Below are 18,275 nucleotides of genomic sequence, written 5' to 3'. Positions count from 1 at the left end.
AGCCTGATGTGCAGCGTGCCAGACCTTTATTAAACATTACAGAGGTCACCATTCTTGTCTTCCTGGTGCCTCTTCCCTCCTTTTTCTTCTGTCACTCACGTTAAGCCAATTGTAGAAGCCTCCTTCTGGCTTCCGTGTTAAGTCCAGAGAGCGGAACCTGACCTCCAGCGGGCTCACCCGAGGGGAAGGACCCTTCTCTAGGTGGTAGGTGATTAAAAGTGAAAACCCAGAACCTGTGCAGCCAGGTTTTCGGCCTCCAGGGGAAGGTGGCCTCAGAGGAGGAGCCTAACCTCTGAGAAGAGACGAGAGAGAGAGCGCGCGTGCGAGCTCTGAGGTTGACATTCTCCCAGATGCTAGCTCCATTGGGCCCCTCTCTGGGTTTGGTACAGGGGCTGAGAGTCTCACCTGTCACTTCATGCAGGGCTAGTGGTCACTACAACCACAACGGCCCTGATCCTCTGGGCAGAGCATCAAGCAGGAATACAAAAATGACCCAACTCGTGGTCCCACCTCAGGCATTCATAATCTAAAATGCTCTGATTTCAAAAGGAGTGGGTACGATAAGAAAATTGGCAAAAATCTGCCCTTTAACAAATCAGTAGATGGTCTGTTTCTTAAATGTGAAGAATTAAGAATATAAAAACCTTTCTATGAGGTTAGTTTCGCTAACTCATGTCACCCAAATATTAGCTGAGTCCGTGACAAGGCTATTTGCTGTCTGATGGTTTCAGAAGAGCAAGCCGTCCCCTACGTGAATTTCTGGTGTCATCTGCTAAAATCATCTTCATCCCTTCAAGCTCCATTTCCAAAGCACCATTGGAGTTGTTTTATGCATCCACAGCTCTTGCTCGCTTTGTGCTTTGGGTGCTTGGGCAGCCCTCGCTCCCTGATGATTACAAGCCTTTGGGCAAGAGCCTGCTATACCCTGAGGTTCCCAGTTGCAGAGAACAGCTCCTTGAACAGAGTAGATGCTCAGGAAATGTTTGTCGAATTAAGTCAGTTATTAGCTTTGGCTCTGTTCGTAGCTTCTATACAGAGCTCCTCAAACTACTTTTTTTACACACCACTTTTGTATAAAATTGCATGGGAAAGTTGGTTGTATGATTTGAGGTTGGTATTACAGGTCCAAGTGATTAATAGCGATAGGGATACGTGACCTTAAAATTAAATATAGATATTTAGCTATCGATGTGTGCTGGCTGGAAAGGAAGGGCCCTTGGAAGATTCTTAGATGAAAATGAGCCAGACGGTTAGTTGGTAGGTACCAGTGAACACACCTGTTACCACTAGAAGGTGTTGACTGTCAGAGGACTGACTCTGAGTCAACGCCATCCCAGGCGAGTTCTGAGAATTTAAACCTTGTACTCTTCAAACGCTGCTGGTTAGATTTGCAATGGACCAACTGGTGGGATAGGTTCAGGGTAGATTTAGAAACGGGGCTTTTAGATTTCCATCTCCACTTACTTTAACTTCAGCCAAAAGGCATGAAAATTAATAGGTGCCTCTTTTCTGCATTTTCCCTCCTCTTTTCATCCCCTTCTTTCTGATCGAGGATTGATTTGAGTATTTGTCCAATTAAATGCATCTGATTAAAAACTGTCAAACTGAAAAGGAAGTGAGCTGAAAAAAAAATGCAGCAGGAGTTGTGAATATCGAGTTACCGATTTTCTGCTTGAGAACTGAATTATAAATAAATGTGTTAGGTAGTGGAATTTTGTTTTGTTTTCCCCAAAGGAGAAATATTCACCACATGGAAACAAAATTTATTCAGCATATTTTCGTTCCGTAATTGTACCATTTCTATTCTTAATTCTTTGAGTTTATGATTTAAAGTGAAAAACACCCAAACAGACTGTTGTGTAAAATTGACAGGAATGAGTGTGAACCTGGCTGTCAGAGACATAGGTTGTTGTAAAATTAGCAATGGAAATAGCTTCCTATTCTGGAGGTTAAAAATAATGTATTTAGAAGGAAGTTATTTACATTGGCCGTTTGGAGGCTTCCCCCGGAGCCTTAGTAGGGAAAGCTGTGAACTGCACAGTCGGTGTGCGCAGGAAGTGTTTCCGGGACCGCCGGCGGCGTGTGGGGTGCTCAGCTGTGAGGGGCCATGATGCTGAGCCTGTGACAGACAGGAAAATGGAGCTGTCTCACTGCCCAGGGGCTTTTCGAAGGGTGAAAGGGAGTCAAAAGCCAAGCCCAGCTTGTTTCAAAAGTGTGTGGTGTCCCACAAAGTGCAGGGATGCTTTGTTTCGAGCTTCTCCAGTGAGACCATCTTTCCTCTAGAAGGTACGAGAAGTTCCTGCCCACCCCACCAAAGGGGAGCTCCCTGCAGCTGGACCAGTGCAGCCTTCAAGGACATCTCCTGCTGGAAATCGGATGTGAAATACAGAGCAGCTCAGCAGGGGGAAGAGAATTCGTATTTGTGGGAGAAAAGCCTCGTTGCTGCTGTTTTGTGAACTGAGAGTGTGTGTGTTTGAGCCTCTTAGGATGGTTTGCAACCTGTGCCCGTCTCTGCTTCTCTTGCATTCATTTCTCTGAACACCTCCCCCACTTTTTGCTTGACTTCAGGTGATGCCAAAATAATTTCAAAAATGTTTCTCTTCGGGTTTCTGGTCTAGCTCCTCCTAGGCCGTGCATTAACATTATTTGGTCATTTATTACTTGAATAACTTCAATTTTAGTAGCAGCGTCTTCAGGAAGGCAATTAATAGAGTATTATCAGTTTTAAATGGACCGGAGTTTCCTTGCAGCCCAGAAGAGAGTGTCTCTCGGCCATGTCCACAAAGAACCGAGGACTCGATGGTTGAGAAATATCCAGGTATTTCAGAGGATGGAATCTGGTCTGTTTAAAGAAATGTTTTGTTTGCTTGTTTGGAGCTTCTGTTTTTGAAAGAATTGGGAACGTTGCCAGAAATGTAGGTATCGGCTGTTTGTCTCCTCCAAGAGGTTGGGATCTCCTTATCACTGTTTGATAGGATTAGAGCCTGAATGGCCGACTCCAGCTTTTGATGCGCTCACCACCTCAGAACCTTTGGAAGGGGAATGTTCTTGCTCACGGAGGCTGTGGCGGGGGTAGGAAATTCAGCTTTGTCTTTGGGGCTTTGCCCCGTTGATGTGCTGAATCCTTGAAGCATGTGAATCAGTTTTTGACCAGGGCAACAAAGAAGCTGCAGGGAGGGAATGGAGAGATTAGAGTATGGGAATAATGGATACTGACCTCTAATGGTGTATCTCAAGATAAGGGCTGAATACTGTCCTTATCTGTGGGGATTCTCTTGGTCCCCTCTGTTTCCAGAGAGTGGAAGGATGCATGACCGGTCTGGGAGAGTAGCTGCTCCAAGTTCACTAGAAGTTGCTATTCAGGGGCATCTGGCAGATGGCTCAGTGAGGCTGTGCAGAGAAGCACTGGCCAGGTGTTGTGAGATTTGGGTTCTTGATTCTGGTATTAGCAGTAGGTAGCCATGTGTCTTTGTTCCCAGCAGGTAGCCCTTCAGAGTATTTAACAGTCTCCGTGAAATGACAAGCCTTGGCCAAGTGGTTACGATTTTTTGTGGTTCTAAAAACCCTGGCTTTATGTACCTTGTTCTCCGGCACTTACCACATTGGTTCTAGACCAGTCTTGACTCTCTGGAGCTACTCTCGTATGACAAAACTATAACCCAGAACTATTTACTTTTTTTTTTTTTTTTAAAGATTTTATTTATTTATTTGACAGAGAGAAATCACAAGTAGACGGAGAGGCAGGCAGAGAGAGAGAGAGAGAGAAAGAGGGAAGCAGGCTCCCCGCTGAGCAGAGAGCCCGATGCGGGACTCGATCCCAGGACCCTGAGATCATGACCTGAACCGAAGGCAGCGGCTCAACCCACTGAGCCACCCAGGCGCCCCCAGAACTATTTACTTTTGAATCATTTATTTTCCTATGTTCTTTGAGCGAGTGTCAATAAAGATCAGAGAAAGAGACTCTTGGAGGAGATAGTCACCTGTTCTTAGTGTAGTGATTTTTAAATCCTTTACTTTTCTTACTATTTACAAGACAGTTCCCATGTGATTTTTCTGAAGGATGGGATATTTAAACTGAAATCAGGAAAGGTGGTTTGCCAAAGGAACTTGAAATTAGCCCTATTGTTGAAATTGATGTTGACTGCTTGGTGTTTGGTAAAAAGCATCTCTTCGGGAAGCCACTGGGAGACGAGTAGTTCAGGGTCCTGCCGGTTGGAGCAAAGATGAAAAATGTTGAAATCGAGTGGGAAGAAGGAAATGTGGCAAATCACAAGGAACCAGACTGTTTTTAACAGAGAAAATTCAATTTTATCTGCCTTTTTCCAGCAAATTCCATTTGATATTTTACATTTTCTTGATAATTTAATAAAGAATCTCAGGAAGGAGTTGCAGAACTTTAGCTTAGGGAAAGAGAATTTGTCATTTGTGACATGTCTTCTCTAAATAGCATGGGAAGATCAATGTATTAGCTTGTAGCTCATGCATTACTAGTTCTAGCTACTTCTGTTCAGAAAAGAAACAGCATGTTATAGAGCAAAACTTGGCACAATGCGGAGTTTGGGCTCAGTCCCTGAACGTTCATTGAACTCTCCTGGGTCCAGGCATTGTGCTAGCCACAGGGAGGGATGTGCGGGTGATACAGCTCCTATCTGCCTCCGAGGAACACCACCACTTACCTTCTAGAAGATGCCCTGATAATAGGTAATTTAGAATGATACAGAATCAATAGAAACAAAACACGGGAATGTGGGCTCTGCATTCAGAAGATGCACAGAGTCTGGCTGCTTCTCACCGCTGGCAGTCCCCTTGAGCTGAACTTCACACTGTCCTCCTTCCCCTGGGTTCCAGCCTCGTAGCCGGTCTTCCTGCTTCCACCCTTGGGCCTACAGCCTCTTTTCCACACAGCAGCCAGAAGAGGCCTTTGAAAATGCAAGTCACATCATATCAAAGCCCTCTGTGGTTCCCAGTTTCACCAGATGCAAAAGACCTTTCAGCAGTTTACAGCGTTGCACAGGTCTCTTGGCCTTGCTGCCTCTCCACACACTCCCACCCACCCTCACTCTCCCCCATCCCTCTTTCTTTCTCATGGTATTTCTCTGACTTCCTCTCCTCCTGCTCTGACCCTTACGTTCCACTCAGCCCACACTGGCCCCCTTACTGTGTCACGAACACACCCGGCGTGACCCCACATCAGGGACTTTACAGAGGCTCCCTGTGCCTGGAACGTTCTCCCAGAGGTAGAACAGCTGCCCGAACAATTGCTCACTTCTTCCATCTTTGCTCGGATGTCCCTACCTCCACAAAGCCCCAGTCTGAGCATCTCATTTAAGATCAAAACTCACCTCCTCCTCATTACCCCCAAACCTCCTTGTCCTGCTACGTATCTCTTTCCGTAGCACTCATCACGCTCTGGCTTACTCTTTGACTCTGGGACTCACTAGTTTTTAAGTTTTGTGTGACATCTATCTTCTTCCACTGGGATGTGAGCTTCAAGAAGGCTGGATCTTTGTTTTGTTCAATGTGGTCCAATCTAGAATGATCTAGAACAATGCCTGGCAGGCTGTAGGTACTTCACAATTATTGGTTGGATAAGTGAATGAACGAATGAGAAGGAGAGATTCATTTTGAGAGTTCATAGAGAATCACAAGGAAGAAACTTTTGAGGTGGGAAGTTGAAGGATAAATAGACTGGTTTTCTGGGGAAAACAAGGACATGCCTGATAGGAGGACTGTCTTGAGCCAAGGTAGAAAAATGACAGACCTCCCGGTGCTCTTGGCGTGACAGGAAGTTCTGACTGAGTAGGGCTTGAGGGGCAGTCAGAGGGGTGGTCGTGGTGGGTAGATCGTTAAAAGGGACTCTTAGTAGAGTAAGGGAACAAATTCCTAATCATTGCCTGTGTCAGGATGGCAGGCATGCTGGTAATTGCAAGCCAGGGCTCTCAAAGAAGTGACGTGCATGACATGGGCAACGTCGTCACTTGAAGGAAACAGTAATGTGAATGGTGTTTGCTCACGAGGTCCGATTTTCGTAGAGAACTTGAGCATCTGCAGATCACAGTCACGTGCTTTATGGTTTAAACTTCCTAACAACTGGGTGAAGTTGCAATATATAACAGCAGGTATTATTTACATTTTTGGGTGAACTTTAAAAAAAAAAAAAATTCAGTTGCATCTTCTGTCAAACCAGCTGAGCGACTTGCCTGAGGTCATGGAATCAGAAGGCGGGGAAGCGAGCTTCCCACTGTCTTGTACCTCACAGACAACATTTTCCCACCCTGCCAGGCTGCCTCTCTCTAACTGTGATGGGACACTAAAGGGATCATGCTGGTGTTTTTTTCACAAGGGAGCAAACTTCTCTCCGTTTCTCCCACCACTGAGAATAGCAGCCTCTCCATGCAGTTCCTTTTTTACCAGATGCATTTTTCTCCCCACCCTCCCTCTCCATTTCAACTTGTCTGCTGTAATTATAGAAAGATGAATATGTTTCGTAGGTGGGTGTGTTTTTACCTTTGCCTGTTTAGTATTTTACCTTCTTTCAGGCGAATGCCAAGACTGTCTGACTCAGCACCTGACATTCTAGTAAGGTTGTTGCTGTCTTTCTTGTGGTTCTTGCGGGGGGGAGGGGAAGAGGAGGCATGTCGTCAACTCGGTCTGAATGTCTTCAGACTTGCTTGGTGCTCACTCGGGAGTAAACCTGATCTTCTTAATTCCCCCAGATGTTAGTAGGCTGGAAGAGGCGGAGGGAGAGCTCAGTGAAGGAGAGCACTGGTATGGAAACTCTTCAGAGACTCCGTCAGAAGCATCCTATGGAGAAGTCCAGGAGAACTATAAGTTGTCTCTGGAGGACCGGATCCGGGAGCAGTCCACTTCCCCCGACACCTCCTTGGGCAGCGCGACCCCCAGCAGTCACACGTTGGAGCTGGTGGGACTTGACGGTGAGGTCCTGCGAGACTCACTGCAGTGTCAAGACCACCTCTCCCCTGGCGTGTCTTCTTTGTGTGAAGATGACCCCCCGGGCTCCACGAAGCCGTTGAGCAGCAACCTGAGGCGGCTGCTGGAGGCCGGCTCCCTCAAACTCGATGCCACAGCCACGGCCAATGGCAGGGTGGAGTCCCCGGTAAACGTGGGCTCGAATCTCTCCTTTTCCCCACCGTCCCACCATGCCCAACAGCTCAGTGTTCTTGCCAGGAAGTTGGCTGAGAAGCAGGAACAGAATGACCAATACACTCCAAGTAACCGTTTTCTATGGAATCAAGGTAAGTGGTTGTCCAACTCAACCACCACCTGCGGCTTGTCCCCGGATTCAGCCATCCTAAAACTGAAAGCTGCAGCCAATGCTGTTCTGCAGGACAAATCTCTCACCAGGACTGAGGAGACCATGCGATTCGAGTCCTTTTCCTCCCCTTTTAGCTCCCAGTCTGCCAGTTCCACCTTGGCAGCCTTATCCAAGAAAGTCAGTGAGAGAAGCTTGACTCCTGGTCAGGAGCACCCGCCTCCCGCCAGCTCCTTCCTTTCCCTGGCTTCCATGACCTCCTCGGCCGCCCTTCTGAAAGAGGTGGCCGCAAGGGCTGCGGGGAGTCTTCTGGCTGAGAAATCGTCACTGGTGCCTGAGGACCCTCTACCGCCACCGCCTTCCGACAAGAAGCAAGAAAAAGTCACCCCGCCCCCTCCGCCACCGCCCCCACCGCCTCCGCCACCACCGCCACAGTCCTTGGAGTTATTGTTACTTCCCGTTCCTAAGGGAAGAGTTTCTAAACCCTCCAATTCAGGTATGGAATCTTTTATTTCAACCATCGTATAAGGTTTTTTTTTTTTTCCTTTTTTCACTGTAAATTGCCATGTCTTCTTCCCTGCTTTCTTCGGTTGGGCTTCCCGTCTCATCTGAGGCAAGAATAAAAAAGCAGGAGCACAAGAAAATACTTTAAGTAAGCAGTGTAGTGGGCTTTCATGTATGTATTATACAAAGACTTCACAAATAGCTTCATTTTTGAAAGGTAATGAATAATCTTAGAGACGTGCAGTACTCCTCCCTTTCATATAAATGATCTTTTTTTTTTCTTACCAAGTGCAGGCTAGGTCCATACGAGACATATTTAATGGGAGAAGATCAAAGCATCTTTGTCATGGAGTGCATGGCATCACTGAACATAGGGGGAGAAAAAAAACCCGCTGCTTTTGAAACAGTGGACAAGGGAGAGCCCACCCTCCTGCTGCCTCCCATCACAAATGGACTTTTGTATACAGTAACTACTCTGCCCTAATTTATCACACTATACACTTTTATGTTAGCATTTTTGTTATTTATTTGTGCAGAATTTAAGCCTTTCCCACTTATCCTGTTCTTCTGTAATTTCTTGTCATATAAGAACTGTAAAGAATATTGTCATTCAGACATAATCAAAGCATTTCCTGCAAATGCTTTTTTTTTTTTTAATTCAAATCCAATCAGATTCTGAAGGAATGTGCATGTGGAAAATTTGAATCATAAGTTTTTTTGTGTGTGTGAGGGCAGTCTTTCCAAAGGAGAAGTCGCTTGTCTTGTGGAGCCTTGACATTCGCAAGTTGTTCACCCGAGGGAGGGATTTAGTCACTTGCGTTCTCACGGTGGAAGCATCACTTCTTGTACTGGTTTGTTTTTAAATTGTGTGTATGATAAATTCACGGTACTGGGATGGATGTATGGAGCTTCAGATGTCTCCCAAGGATATCCTGTCAGACTGGAACAGGAAGTAGGCTATGTGTGTCCTCGTCAGTATAAACACTGCCGTTGTGTGTGTCTAGCCAACTTTGAATTATTTGCAGCCACATTGATGAAGAGTGCTTAGAATGGCAAATAATTGAACGATCGCAGCTAGCATCAATTTGACGCACTTATGACAAATTTCCATTCAAATTGCTGAGTGGGCTATATGCGGTAATTCTAATTATTTTAAAACTTGTGTAAACAGCAGAATAGAACTAGGAAAATGGATATCTGGAACTTTTATGACTCTGAATGATCCAAACCATTCACTCCAGAGTTTCTGAAGTGTCCATAAAATCCTAAAATGTTTACCAATTCTGAGTTTCATGTCTCCTCACTTCTTACCTGCCATCTGGTGAGATAAAGAGAGGAATGGCTAAAATTAGGAAACCAGGAGAAGAGCAAAGGAAGCTGGGTAATTTTGCAATGGAATAAATCACTCCTCATTTAGAGAAATTTCATTTACGCGTAGCAGCAGAAAGAGAGGCGTGGCTATATGTAACATGTAATTTTATAAATATTCTTCCTACGTGGTTGTTGAATTAATGTGTTTATGATGTTTACGCTATAAATTCATGTGGACATAAGTTACTTGGAAAAGGTTATACAAAATTAATAATCAGTGTTAGTTGACTGAAGACTCAGAAAGAGGTAACTGATAAAACTGTGGCTCCTGATGTAAATTGTAGCAGCTTTATCACTGTGAAGTGTCTTGGGTATAATGAACAGTAGAGGTGAAGTGTAATTTTTTTTTTCTACTCAAGTGCTTAGATGCATGTGAAGATGTAAAAGAGGTCATGAACTTCCAGTGCACAGGAGACTTTTTGCCTGTTTTATTGTAGGATATACACCCAAGGGAAAAGATCTCTTCCCTTTATGGTTTAAATGCATTTAATTCACACCAACATCTCAAAGAGCTTCTAAGCAGAATTTTACATGGACCTACCAACAATCATTTTTTTCTTTTCCTTTTGCTAAATATTTCTACTGCCAAAACCCTGACTATTTTAATCGACGAGTATTCACAAATTGAAAGATGGGGGGAAAGGAACTACTTCCTTGATTGTGTCTCTGCAACCCCCTGCGGACTGACTGGTACCCTGAGGCCCCTGTTCTCCACGTGCCCCTCGGCACCATCCGAGCGCTGCTGAAGCAGCCCCACTTGACGAGTCACTCATTGTGTAAAGCTCACACACGCGGGAACAGCGCTGTGAGGACAGACACGAGGGCTCTTGACATAGTCCCTCGAAAAATGTTCCGTGTGTCCATGGGACGCATCCTAAATTCCAGTTCTGTGTCTGACCGTGTGGGTTGGTGGTTGGGGAAGGGGAGTCTCTGTGGCACGTCTCGGTTAAAACCAATGTCGTCCCTTCATGGCATGCTGGCTAGGTGTCAGGTTATGGAGGAGTGGATGAACTATTCCATTCTGTTATTTGTCTTCATTTTGTGGAGAGATGGTTTGGTTGCTGTTACCAATTTTTGAATCTGAGGAGTGGAAGGGAAAGGTGGGTCTTCTCCATCTGCCCTCTGCCCCCCTGCTTCCCTTTCTATACACTGTACTGTTGGTTTTAGGGCAATCCAGGGCTAGATTCAGATGTAATTTGAATCTAGATGTCATTCTTTACCAAGAAAGCATTCTGAGAATGTGGTGAGAGCTGTCACCCATGTTTCTGAACATTTGTCTCTCTGTTTTTTTGTTTTTCTTTTTTTTTTTCTTTACCTTAGAAAGAAATCTTAGTTGAATTCACAATAGATAGGTAGGCTGGCTTCTTGCAGCAGGGAAGGGTGTGTGTTGCCTATTATTCATTTAAATAAACAAATAATAGCCTGCAAAAAAAGATCCTTAAAGATAACAACACACCATCCTGGTTTCAAGCAGTGCTTATATTTAAAACTGTTTCCCAAAATGTTGCAAAAAGGGCATAGAAAGTAGATTCTGGAGTTACAAAGAGAGATGTGCTAGAAAAGTCAATCCTGTATTGAGTAATTTAGACACCAGCATTTCTTTGACCTTCTTCAGGTCAAGGGAAGTCCAAACCATGGGGGGAAAAAAAAAGTGTCTTTTAGGTCTGACCTTATTCCTCTTTTTTGAACAGGATTCAGTTGTTGCCAGGTCATGGTGTATTTAATTCCTTTAAAGAGCCCACCACTCAGTAGCCTTTCCCCCCTGCAAGAGAGACGTGACACTTGAGGAGGAGGTTTCTTTCATGTGACCCCGCGCCCCAGCACATGCTGCACTGTTCCTCTGAAAGGGGACACGGGAGAGAGAAGATTATGTCCGTTTGCTATAAAGATAAATGTCACACATTGACTCAATTCTCTTTGAAGCTACTGTTGGTTGCCTCTCAGAATAAAATAAATGGTTTTTATTTTAAAGACAAAGTTTCTTGTAAACGGTCACCAAGATTCCCAGGATGCCAGACTCCTAGTTAAAAGAAATAACAAGGAGAGTTTTGGAGAGAGGGTTTCCAAAACATCTTATTTTACTGAATAAAATTTAAATATGCTTAGAAGAAAGCTGGTGTCATACCACTGAAGGCTAAGAATAGTTCTTGGGTCAATAGAGAGAGAAACGTTCTGGGTACTGTTTTCTTTCGTATTTATGTGATGTTATTAAAATTTATTGCAAAGCCGTAGAAAGTCCAGAAAGTGAGGTAACCTCCTCCTCTACTCCCATTAGGTCCATGGTTTTTAGAGCCATGATCTGGGAATGATCACAAGACAGGAACTTGCTTAGAAAATTCAAGATTTTTAATCAAGATTCTTTTTAATCAAGATTCAGAACTATCTGTCACTGACCTCAATTATATTTCCCCAGCGCTTTAAACTCAGACTGCCTCTAGTCTTGATAATCTAAATATCTAAAACTTCTTAGTTTTCTTGAATACTTAGCAATCGTTAACAATATGCATTAGTAACATGCAAGTCAATAACAGCAGATAAAACCAGTGATATTCATTGCCAGCATAGTTTTTTACACCTGGAAGTAGCATTTGAGAGACATGCCCATGCAATTCTATTAAAAGATATTAATTCCGTTTATATTGTTAGAAAGGAGGATAGGTCATCCTGCACAGATGTGCACTGGTGGGTTGGTAGACCTGGAGTGGAGTTGGTGATGAGGGTTATGCATACCTAGGGCCACCTGGCATCTTGAATTCCTTTGATGTGTTTGGTAAGATGTGTATGCAGATACTACCCACAAACTACTTGCAAATTAGCTCGATTTTCTGCAGATTGCCACATAGGATCTAAGAAAGAAAAGTTTGGTTTCAAGGCATACAAAACAGTTGCATTGGTTTTAAAAATACCTACCTTGAGTTAAAGCAAGTCATTAATGAAAGCCTCCATGATATTTTTCCCCCAATATGTGTTGTTATTGCTTTACGAATTATATGTAACAACAGCGTAGAACACCAAACCAGAAGTGAATATATTGGCTCTAATCCCAGCCCTGCCACTAACTAGCAGAGGGATTTTAAGCCTACACCTCAGTTCGTCTTCTCATCTATGGACTGAGCTATTTGGGAATTATCTCCAAGATTCCTTCCTGTGTTAAGATTCCTTGCTTTTCCTTTCGTATTCTTGAACTCTGTCAACTCAAACACATTTTTTTCCCCTATATTTTGCATTAACTGTGCTGCTTCTAAAATTCACCCTCAACTCTCCCACAAGATTATGTCTGCCTTGGGCAGATCTCATCCGTTGTAAATAGTTTAAACACTCACCATTATACCTTACTAATGGTGTAGTCATACTGCATGCATTTTAAATATCAGCCACTCCGAATTCGTTTTGGAAATAAGTAAGATCTAAGTACATGAACATCTCTCCACACCCATTCATTTGAGACATGTATTGGCGTGCTACGTGAAAAGCATGCACTCTTGGGCTGACATTTCGTCTCCTGGGACTTGCTGGCAGCTTCCTGTACCTTTTTCTTCCATTTCCAGCACTCATTTCACTTTTGGATACTTTCTTGACCCAGCCCTCTCCAGTTGCTCTCATTACAGTCCAACAATTGATTGACTTGTGTATCATACCTAGCACTGTCTGGTGCTGGAGACACACAGGTAAAGACCTCTAGCCTTGCCCCAGCCAATCCCCGCTCCCCTCTTCCTCCCTTTCTGTCTGTTCCGCCTCTCTTCATTGTTGAGCTGAATTTTACCATCAGAGTTCTGCCTCGGCTGAGCCGGATCCTACCTGCATAGCATAGTGGACTCCTGCTCCGTTATTTTCTTCAGGCTTCTGTGACAAACCACCCTTTTGGGCCAGGCCCTGAGCTCTGTATTTATGTGATGTCAGTTCTTTAAATTTACGTCTACTCTCCTGGTGAGTTTCCTGCTTTGTTTGGAAGGTACGACTAGAGCCTGTCATCCCTACTGCTATTGCAACAGCTACTACCAGTAGCTTTCCTTTACTGTGTGACAGACATTTTACACACATTTATTATCTCTCTTATTCCAATCATACTGTTGTCTGTAAGGAGAACGTGTTTCTCCAAAGAGGCAAAGTAGCAACTATCCACGCTACGGGGTCTGTTAGCATTTGGTGGGATTTAGTTTTGTTTGTAGTGATAATTAACCAGCTAGTGATATATTTAGGGGAATTTGCTTATGAGACAGTGGTAAACTAGGTGAAATAATGAACATTTCGATCCTACCGCCCTAAGAATGTGTGGTACAGTCTGAGGAAGTGGTCATATTTCCTTAGGCTCTAAATTTGAGTGAAATTTACAGCTGTCAGTTCCTTGAAAATAGTTTGGCATCCAAACTAGAATACATCCTTACTTCCTCCCTTAAGACAGGGAGGGCATCCTACTAAAATATCAAAAAATATTTAATAAATAAAAATGCAGATGTTCCCGGGGAGGTTAATGGCCAACTTTGAAAATCGATCATTGTATTATGGTTATTTTTATCATTTGGCTTCTGTCTTCTTCCTTTCCTCCCAGGATTAGTTAAAAATTTCAAACCGTTCTAATAGTCTAGCACTTTGACACATATTTTGTTGTCAGTTTCTCTTCATTATGACTATTCTAATTTTTTCCCCAGTCAATCCAAGGACATCCTAATTTGTACACAATATGTGTGTCTTTTGGTATTAATTAAAACTAAGGAAGCATAGCTCCAAAATAAAATAGATTTATATGAAATGCTAATATGCAGGATTTAATGTAGTGTACTCTGTAATACACACTAGGGGTGGGGAGTGTCAGAAAAAATAAGGAAGCTATTGGTCATATTAAGCAAAGTAGGGTGTCCAGGGGGCCCTGGCCATGTTCCTTTTGTCAGTTAATGTCTTTTTATTGCCTTCCTGTGATGGGTCATGAAACCTCAGGTCAGTGGAGGACATCTCCGTTTTTCTCTGCTCTCCCAGACAATTCTGTAAAATTAGGCAGTTTGCGGGTTAGATACTGGGAAAAATGGGTATTAGCAGCAGCCTGTTTGTATATGTCTTTCTAACTATTTTGATGTTCTTACAACCCCAAATGGACATCATTATCATTTTTTTCCCTCTGGTTTATGACAATAATCTCACCTAGAGGCCTGGTTCAGCCTTTTCTCTCAAATCTGTTGTTCAGTGTGTAGTCTTTGTGATCAAGATACCAGAGTGGAAGAAACGACAATGAAGGACAGAAAATGAGAGGCCACATTAGGGATAGGACTCCAGGTCAGCAGAGGCAATCAACAAAAAACAGCAGGAAAGCGAAAGGCAGGTTAAACAAAAAACAAAAAACAAAAAACCTCGGAAAAACAAAACCAAGCACAAGCATGTTTATAGGCCTCTACAAAGTGTGCTTGTCCTAGAGTGAAAGAACCCTCAATCCCATCCATCCCCCAATCAGAAAAGGAAATGCTTGTGACAGAAAAATTTCCAGACCTGAAGGCATATTTTTAGCAGATTCTTTTTCAGGTTGCTTGGTTAGGGTAAACAATATTGCTTATTATACCTGTCAGAGTAAAACAGAATTTTTGGAATGCCCTACGCGTATTCCAGAACGCTTCTAGTTCCATCCATGGTAAGTGGTCTTTTGCATACAGAGACTCCGTTGACTTGATGAATAAATAATAAGATGATTTTAAAGTTTACACATGAGAATATACCCTTTTAAAATTATAAAAGTAATGTGGGCATGAAAAAAAAATCTAGTGTGTGTAGAAGAATCTAAAATAAAAACAAAAGTTTCCCTCTCCGACCCCTTCCTTTTAATTCACAGTTCTTCAAAGGGAACTGCTTAATGGTTTCTGGGGTGTGCTTCTGCACCATTTTCATACAAATAAGAGGATATCATTTTTTTGTTTGTTTCATTTACTCATCCCATTCTTTCTACTCCCTGTTTTTGCCCAAGCATTTAAAACCAAGTCCCAGATCTGATACCCATTGCCTGTATTACCTTGTATATTATCTCCACCAGAGAAAACTTGGGGAAAAAAAATAATAATAACCACAGTAACTCTTACCACATCGAACGGGATCAACAATGATTTCATGATTTTATGGAACGCCTGAGTTACAATCAGTGTTCCTTCAGTTATCTCGGAAGTGTCTTTTTTTAATTGCTTTGTTTGAGTTAGGATCAAATCAGCTTCACACCTTGTATTTGTTTGGTGTGTCTCTATAACCGGGTCCCTTTCCCTAGCACCATTTCCTTGAAGAGACTGTCATCTGTCCTGTAGAATTTCCCATGTTGTGTATTTGGCTGATTCTGTCCCCTTGGGCATGTGGGTTTACCGTGTTGTTACTATTTTAACCACCTGTATTTCTGGTAAAGTTCTAGCTAATTAGAGGCTTGATTACATTTTTTGTAGGGATATTTCATAGCTGGCCTACCAGAAGGTCTTCAATGTCTATCCCCTCTCAGTGTTGTTAAACTCCATGAGTGGCTTTAGGTGTTGTCAGCTTGATCCATCCTTTATAAAGTTTCCTGTCAACCTGTCACCTCACTGTATTAGCAACCATTGATTCTCATTTTTTAGAAAACAAAAATAGAATCAGCCTAGACATATAGATTTCTATCTTGCTTTATCCGCTAACTCTTAAATCTTGGACCTGTTCCTATGTCAGCATCTACAGATCTAGTTCGTGTTAAAGAATGGCTTCATATATTTTATTTTGTGAGTATATTTCGACTTATTTAATCAGTTTGGAAATATTTCGATCCCTCATCTTTCTGATGAAGAAAGGAAAGTCTGAATCTTCAACTCTCTTTATTTTAATTTTCTGTGTCCCCTGCTTACAGAAGCTAGTGTGGCACTGAGCTATGGAACATGGTAGACCAGAGGGGTAGTAACACAATGTCCCCATGGAGAGCCTTTTCTGGGGGCAGAGAGGAGGACGTTATTTTAGCTTTCCTAAAAAATGGAAGCATTTGTGACTGCCCTGTTGTAGCTCTTCCCCAGGCGGGTGGTGGGGCCCAGGGCAGAGGAAGGTGGTGGATCTTGTTAGTGACAACCAGAGGAATAGAAATAAGTGGGCGAAAAACCCTGACCTCAAGACCCGTTAATGGTCAGATTGGCAGTAGCGTTTGCACAAGACATAACTAAACAAGCCAACGGTGGGATCCTAAAATTTGTCTCCCCTGGAGTTCAGTTCGTGAGGTTTATGATGGCTGTTTAGTTTTCAGTGCAGTGCCGTGCATCGTTGCCTGTCCCATTTGATTTTTCTTTATTTCTTGCTGTTTCCTAAGTTTAGGAATTCAGATATGGCCTCATATCTGATACGGTCTGGTGGTTTCCTTCAGGAAAACAAAGCCCCCGAAGTCAAGCTTTTCTGGGCTGAACGAGGCCAGACCAGGCAAAGCCCCTTTGCAGATGCCTTCCTAGGTCGAGGGGGGAGGGGGAAGGGGAGCGGTGGGATGGCTTTTGAAAGTAAGACCGTCACATGGCAGCATGGTCAGATTTTGAAAGATGGAACCTACATGGAAATATCGAGATGCACGTGGTGGGTTCCTACTTGAAGAAAAGCAGTGATAAAACTTCCTTGTGGGTCAAGTCTTGGAATTGCCCAGGAGAAACCCCACATCCTTTCTAGTGCTTTTTCTATTAGCGATGCATGTGAATTAGTGCTGGCTGCAGTATACCTTTTTGTTTTCCTCAATTTTTCTCTCTTTCTCCCTCTTGCAAGCCTCCGAAGAGGAAAGCGGAAAGCCTTTCCAGTGTCCGATATGTGGTTTGGTTATCAAAAGGAAGAGTTACTGGAAGCGGCACATGGTAATCCACACAGGTTTAAAAAGTCATCAGTGTCCGCTCTGTCCATTCCGGTGTGCTCGCAAGGACAATCTCAAATCCCACATGAAGGTAAGCCACCTGCGGACGGGCCTCACGGAGAGACAGGCAAAGCCAGAGCTCTTGCACAAGGTCCAGTGCAGGAGGCCTCTAGGCAAGAGAGGGGCCCTCGGTGGAGCTTACGGAATGCAGTGCTCATTGTCCCCATGTCAGGCAGCACCAAAGAAGCAGGTGGTAAAGCTTTTCCTTTGTAATGCTATTCCCTTACCTTTTAAAGGCAAAAAGAAGCTTTTCTATCCAAAGAGTAGACATAAAGTAGGGCCCTTTCCTATTGGGGAGCAGCAGCCTACCTTGGCCTTGCACGGCAACGCATGCTTTGGGTGCTCGGAGGAATACTTGGGGAAGAGTAAGGAGCAGGAAAGACGAGTACAAGCCAGCCTGTTGGACCCATGCTCCGAAGAGGGGTCTACCCTCTTCTGATGGCGCTTTACTCTCCAGCTTACAGACCCACAGGAACACTCAGAGGCTTCTTGTAGGAGGGGTGAGGACCTTGAAAGACAACTGGACTCTAGCTTTTGCCCTGTGTGAGGCATGGGGGACTATTCCTGGCAAGACTGGGTCTTCCCAAGGGCTGTCTGTGTGTGTGCTGTCCTAATTCCCGGGATCACACTTACCAAACATCTAAGGACATTGGTTTCAGTGTCTTATTAAAAACAACTGCCTTTCCCTCTTATGTGAGATGGAGAAAACTTAGTCACCTCGAAGTCTTTCTGGCAGACCCCATTACTAATACAGGTTTTCTCTGAAATTCAAAGAAGAAAATCACGAGATTGAAAGAGCATGGGCTCTTGAATTTGAGAGACCTGCATTTAAATCTTATTGTGCAGCTTAGTAGCTAAGTGGCCTTGAGCAAATGAACTTTAGGCTCTCAATTTTCTCATCTGTTCAACAAGAATGATAATATTTGTCTGGAAGAGTTGTCACAGGTATTTAAGGGGATACTGTTAGCAAAGTATCTGACATAGGAAATGTTCAGTAGTAGTTATTTAATTTCGATAATTGTCTTTGAACACCTTTATTTTCCCACTGATATTTTCAGTAAGGCTTGGCTGTCGACATTGTTTATAACGTTTTTACTTTCCTGCCATAAGAAGCGTAGTGTATGTACGTACTTAAGATATTTCCTTTTTTCCCCAAAACCTTGTAGCCTAATCCCTCTCACTAGATCAGTGATCACTGTTTAAAATTGTAGCTCTAAAAAAGTGGTATCAGACAGAACCTCTCCTGATTTTAGGAGCTGGCTT

At 43.5% G+C, this 18,275-nt stretch overlaps 1 protein-coding gene across 11 annotated transcripts in view; it reads left to right on the top strand.

Moving 5' to 3' along the window:
* ZNF827 (zinc finger protein 827) overlaps window positions 1-18,275 on the top strand; it is a 166,972-nt gene that overhangs the window by 24,193 nt on the left and 124,504 nt on the right. For all 11 annotated transcript variants that reach the window (XR_004283148.1, XR_004283147.1, XM_032332416.1 and 8 more), the window contains exons 2-3: window positions 6,717-7,769; window positions 16,871-17,043. Coding sequence is in view for 9 of the 11 variants with exons in the window: in XM_032332416.1 (XP_032188307.1) it covers window positions 6,717-7,769; window positions 16,871-17,043 (1,226 nt within the window). In the remaining 2 variants the exon portion in view is untranslated. The remainder of the gene's footprint in view (window positions 1-6,716; window positions 7,770-16,870; window positions 17,044-18,275) is intronic.

This window comes from Mustela erminea, chromosome 2, assembly GCF_009829155.1.
Source record: "Mustela erminea isolate mMusErm1 chromosome 2, mMusErm1.Pri, whole genome shotgun sequence".
Classification (NCBI taxonomy): Eukaryota; Metazoa; Chordata; class Mammalia; order Carnivora; family Mustelidae; genus Mustela; species Mustela erminea.
Note: the sequence above shows the minus strand (reverse complement) of the source record. Positions and strands in the feature narration are given on the sequence as shown.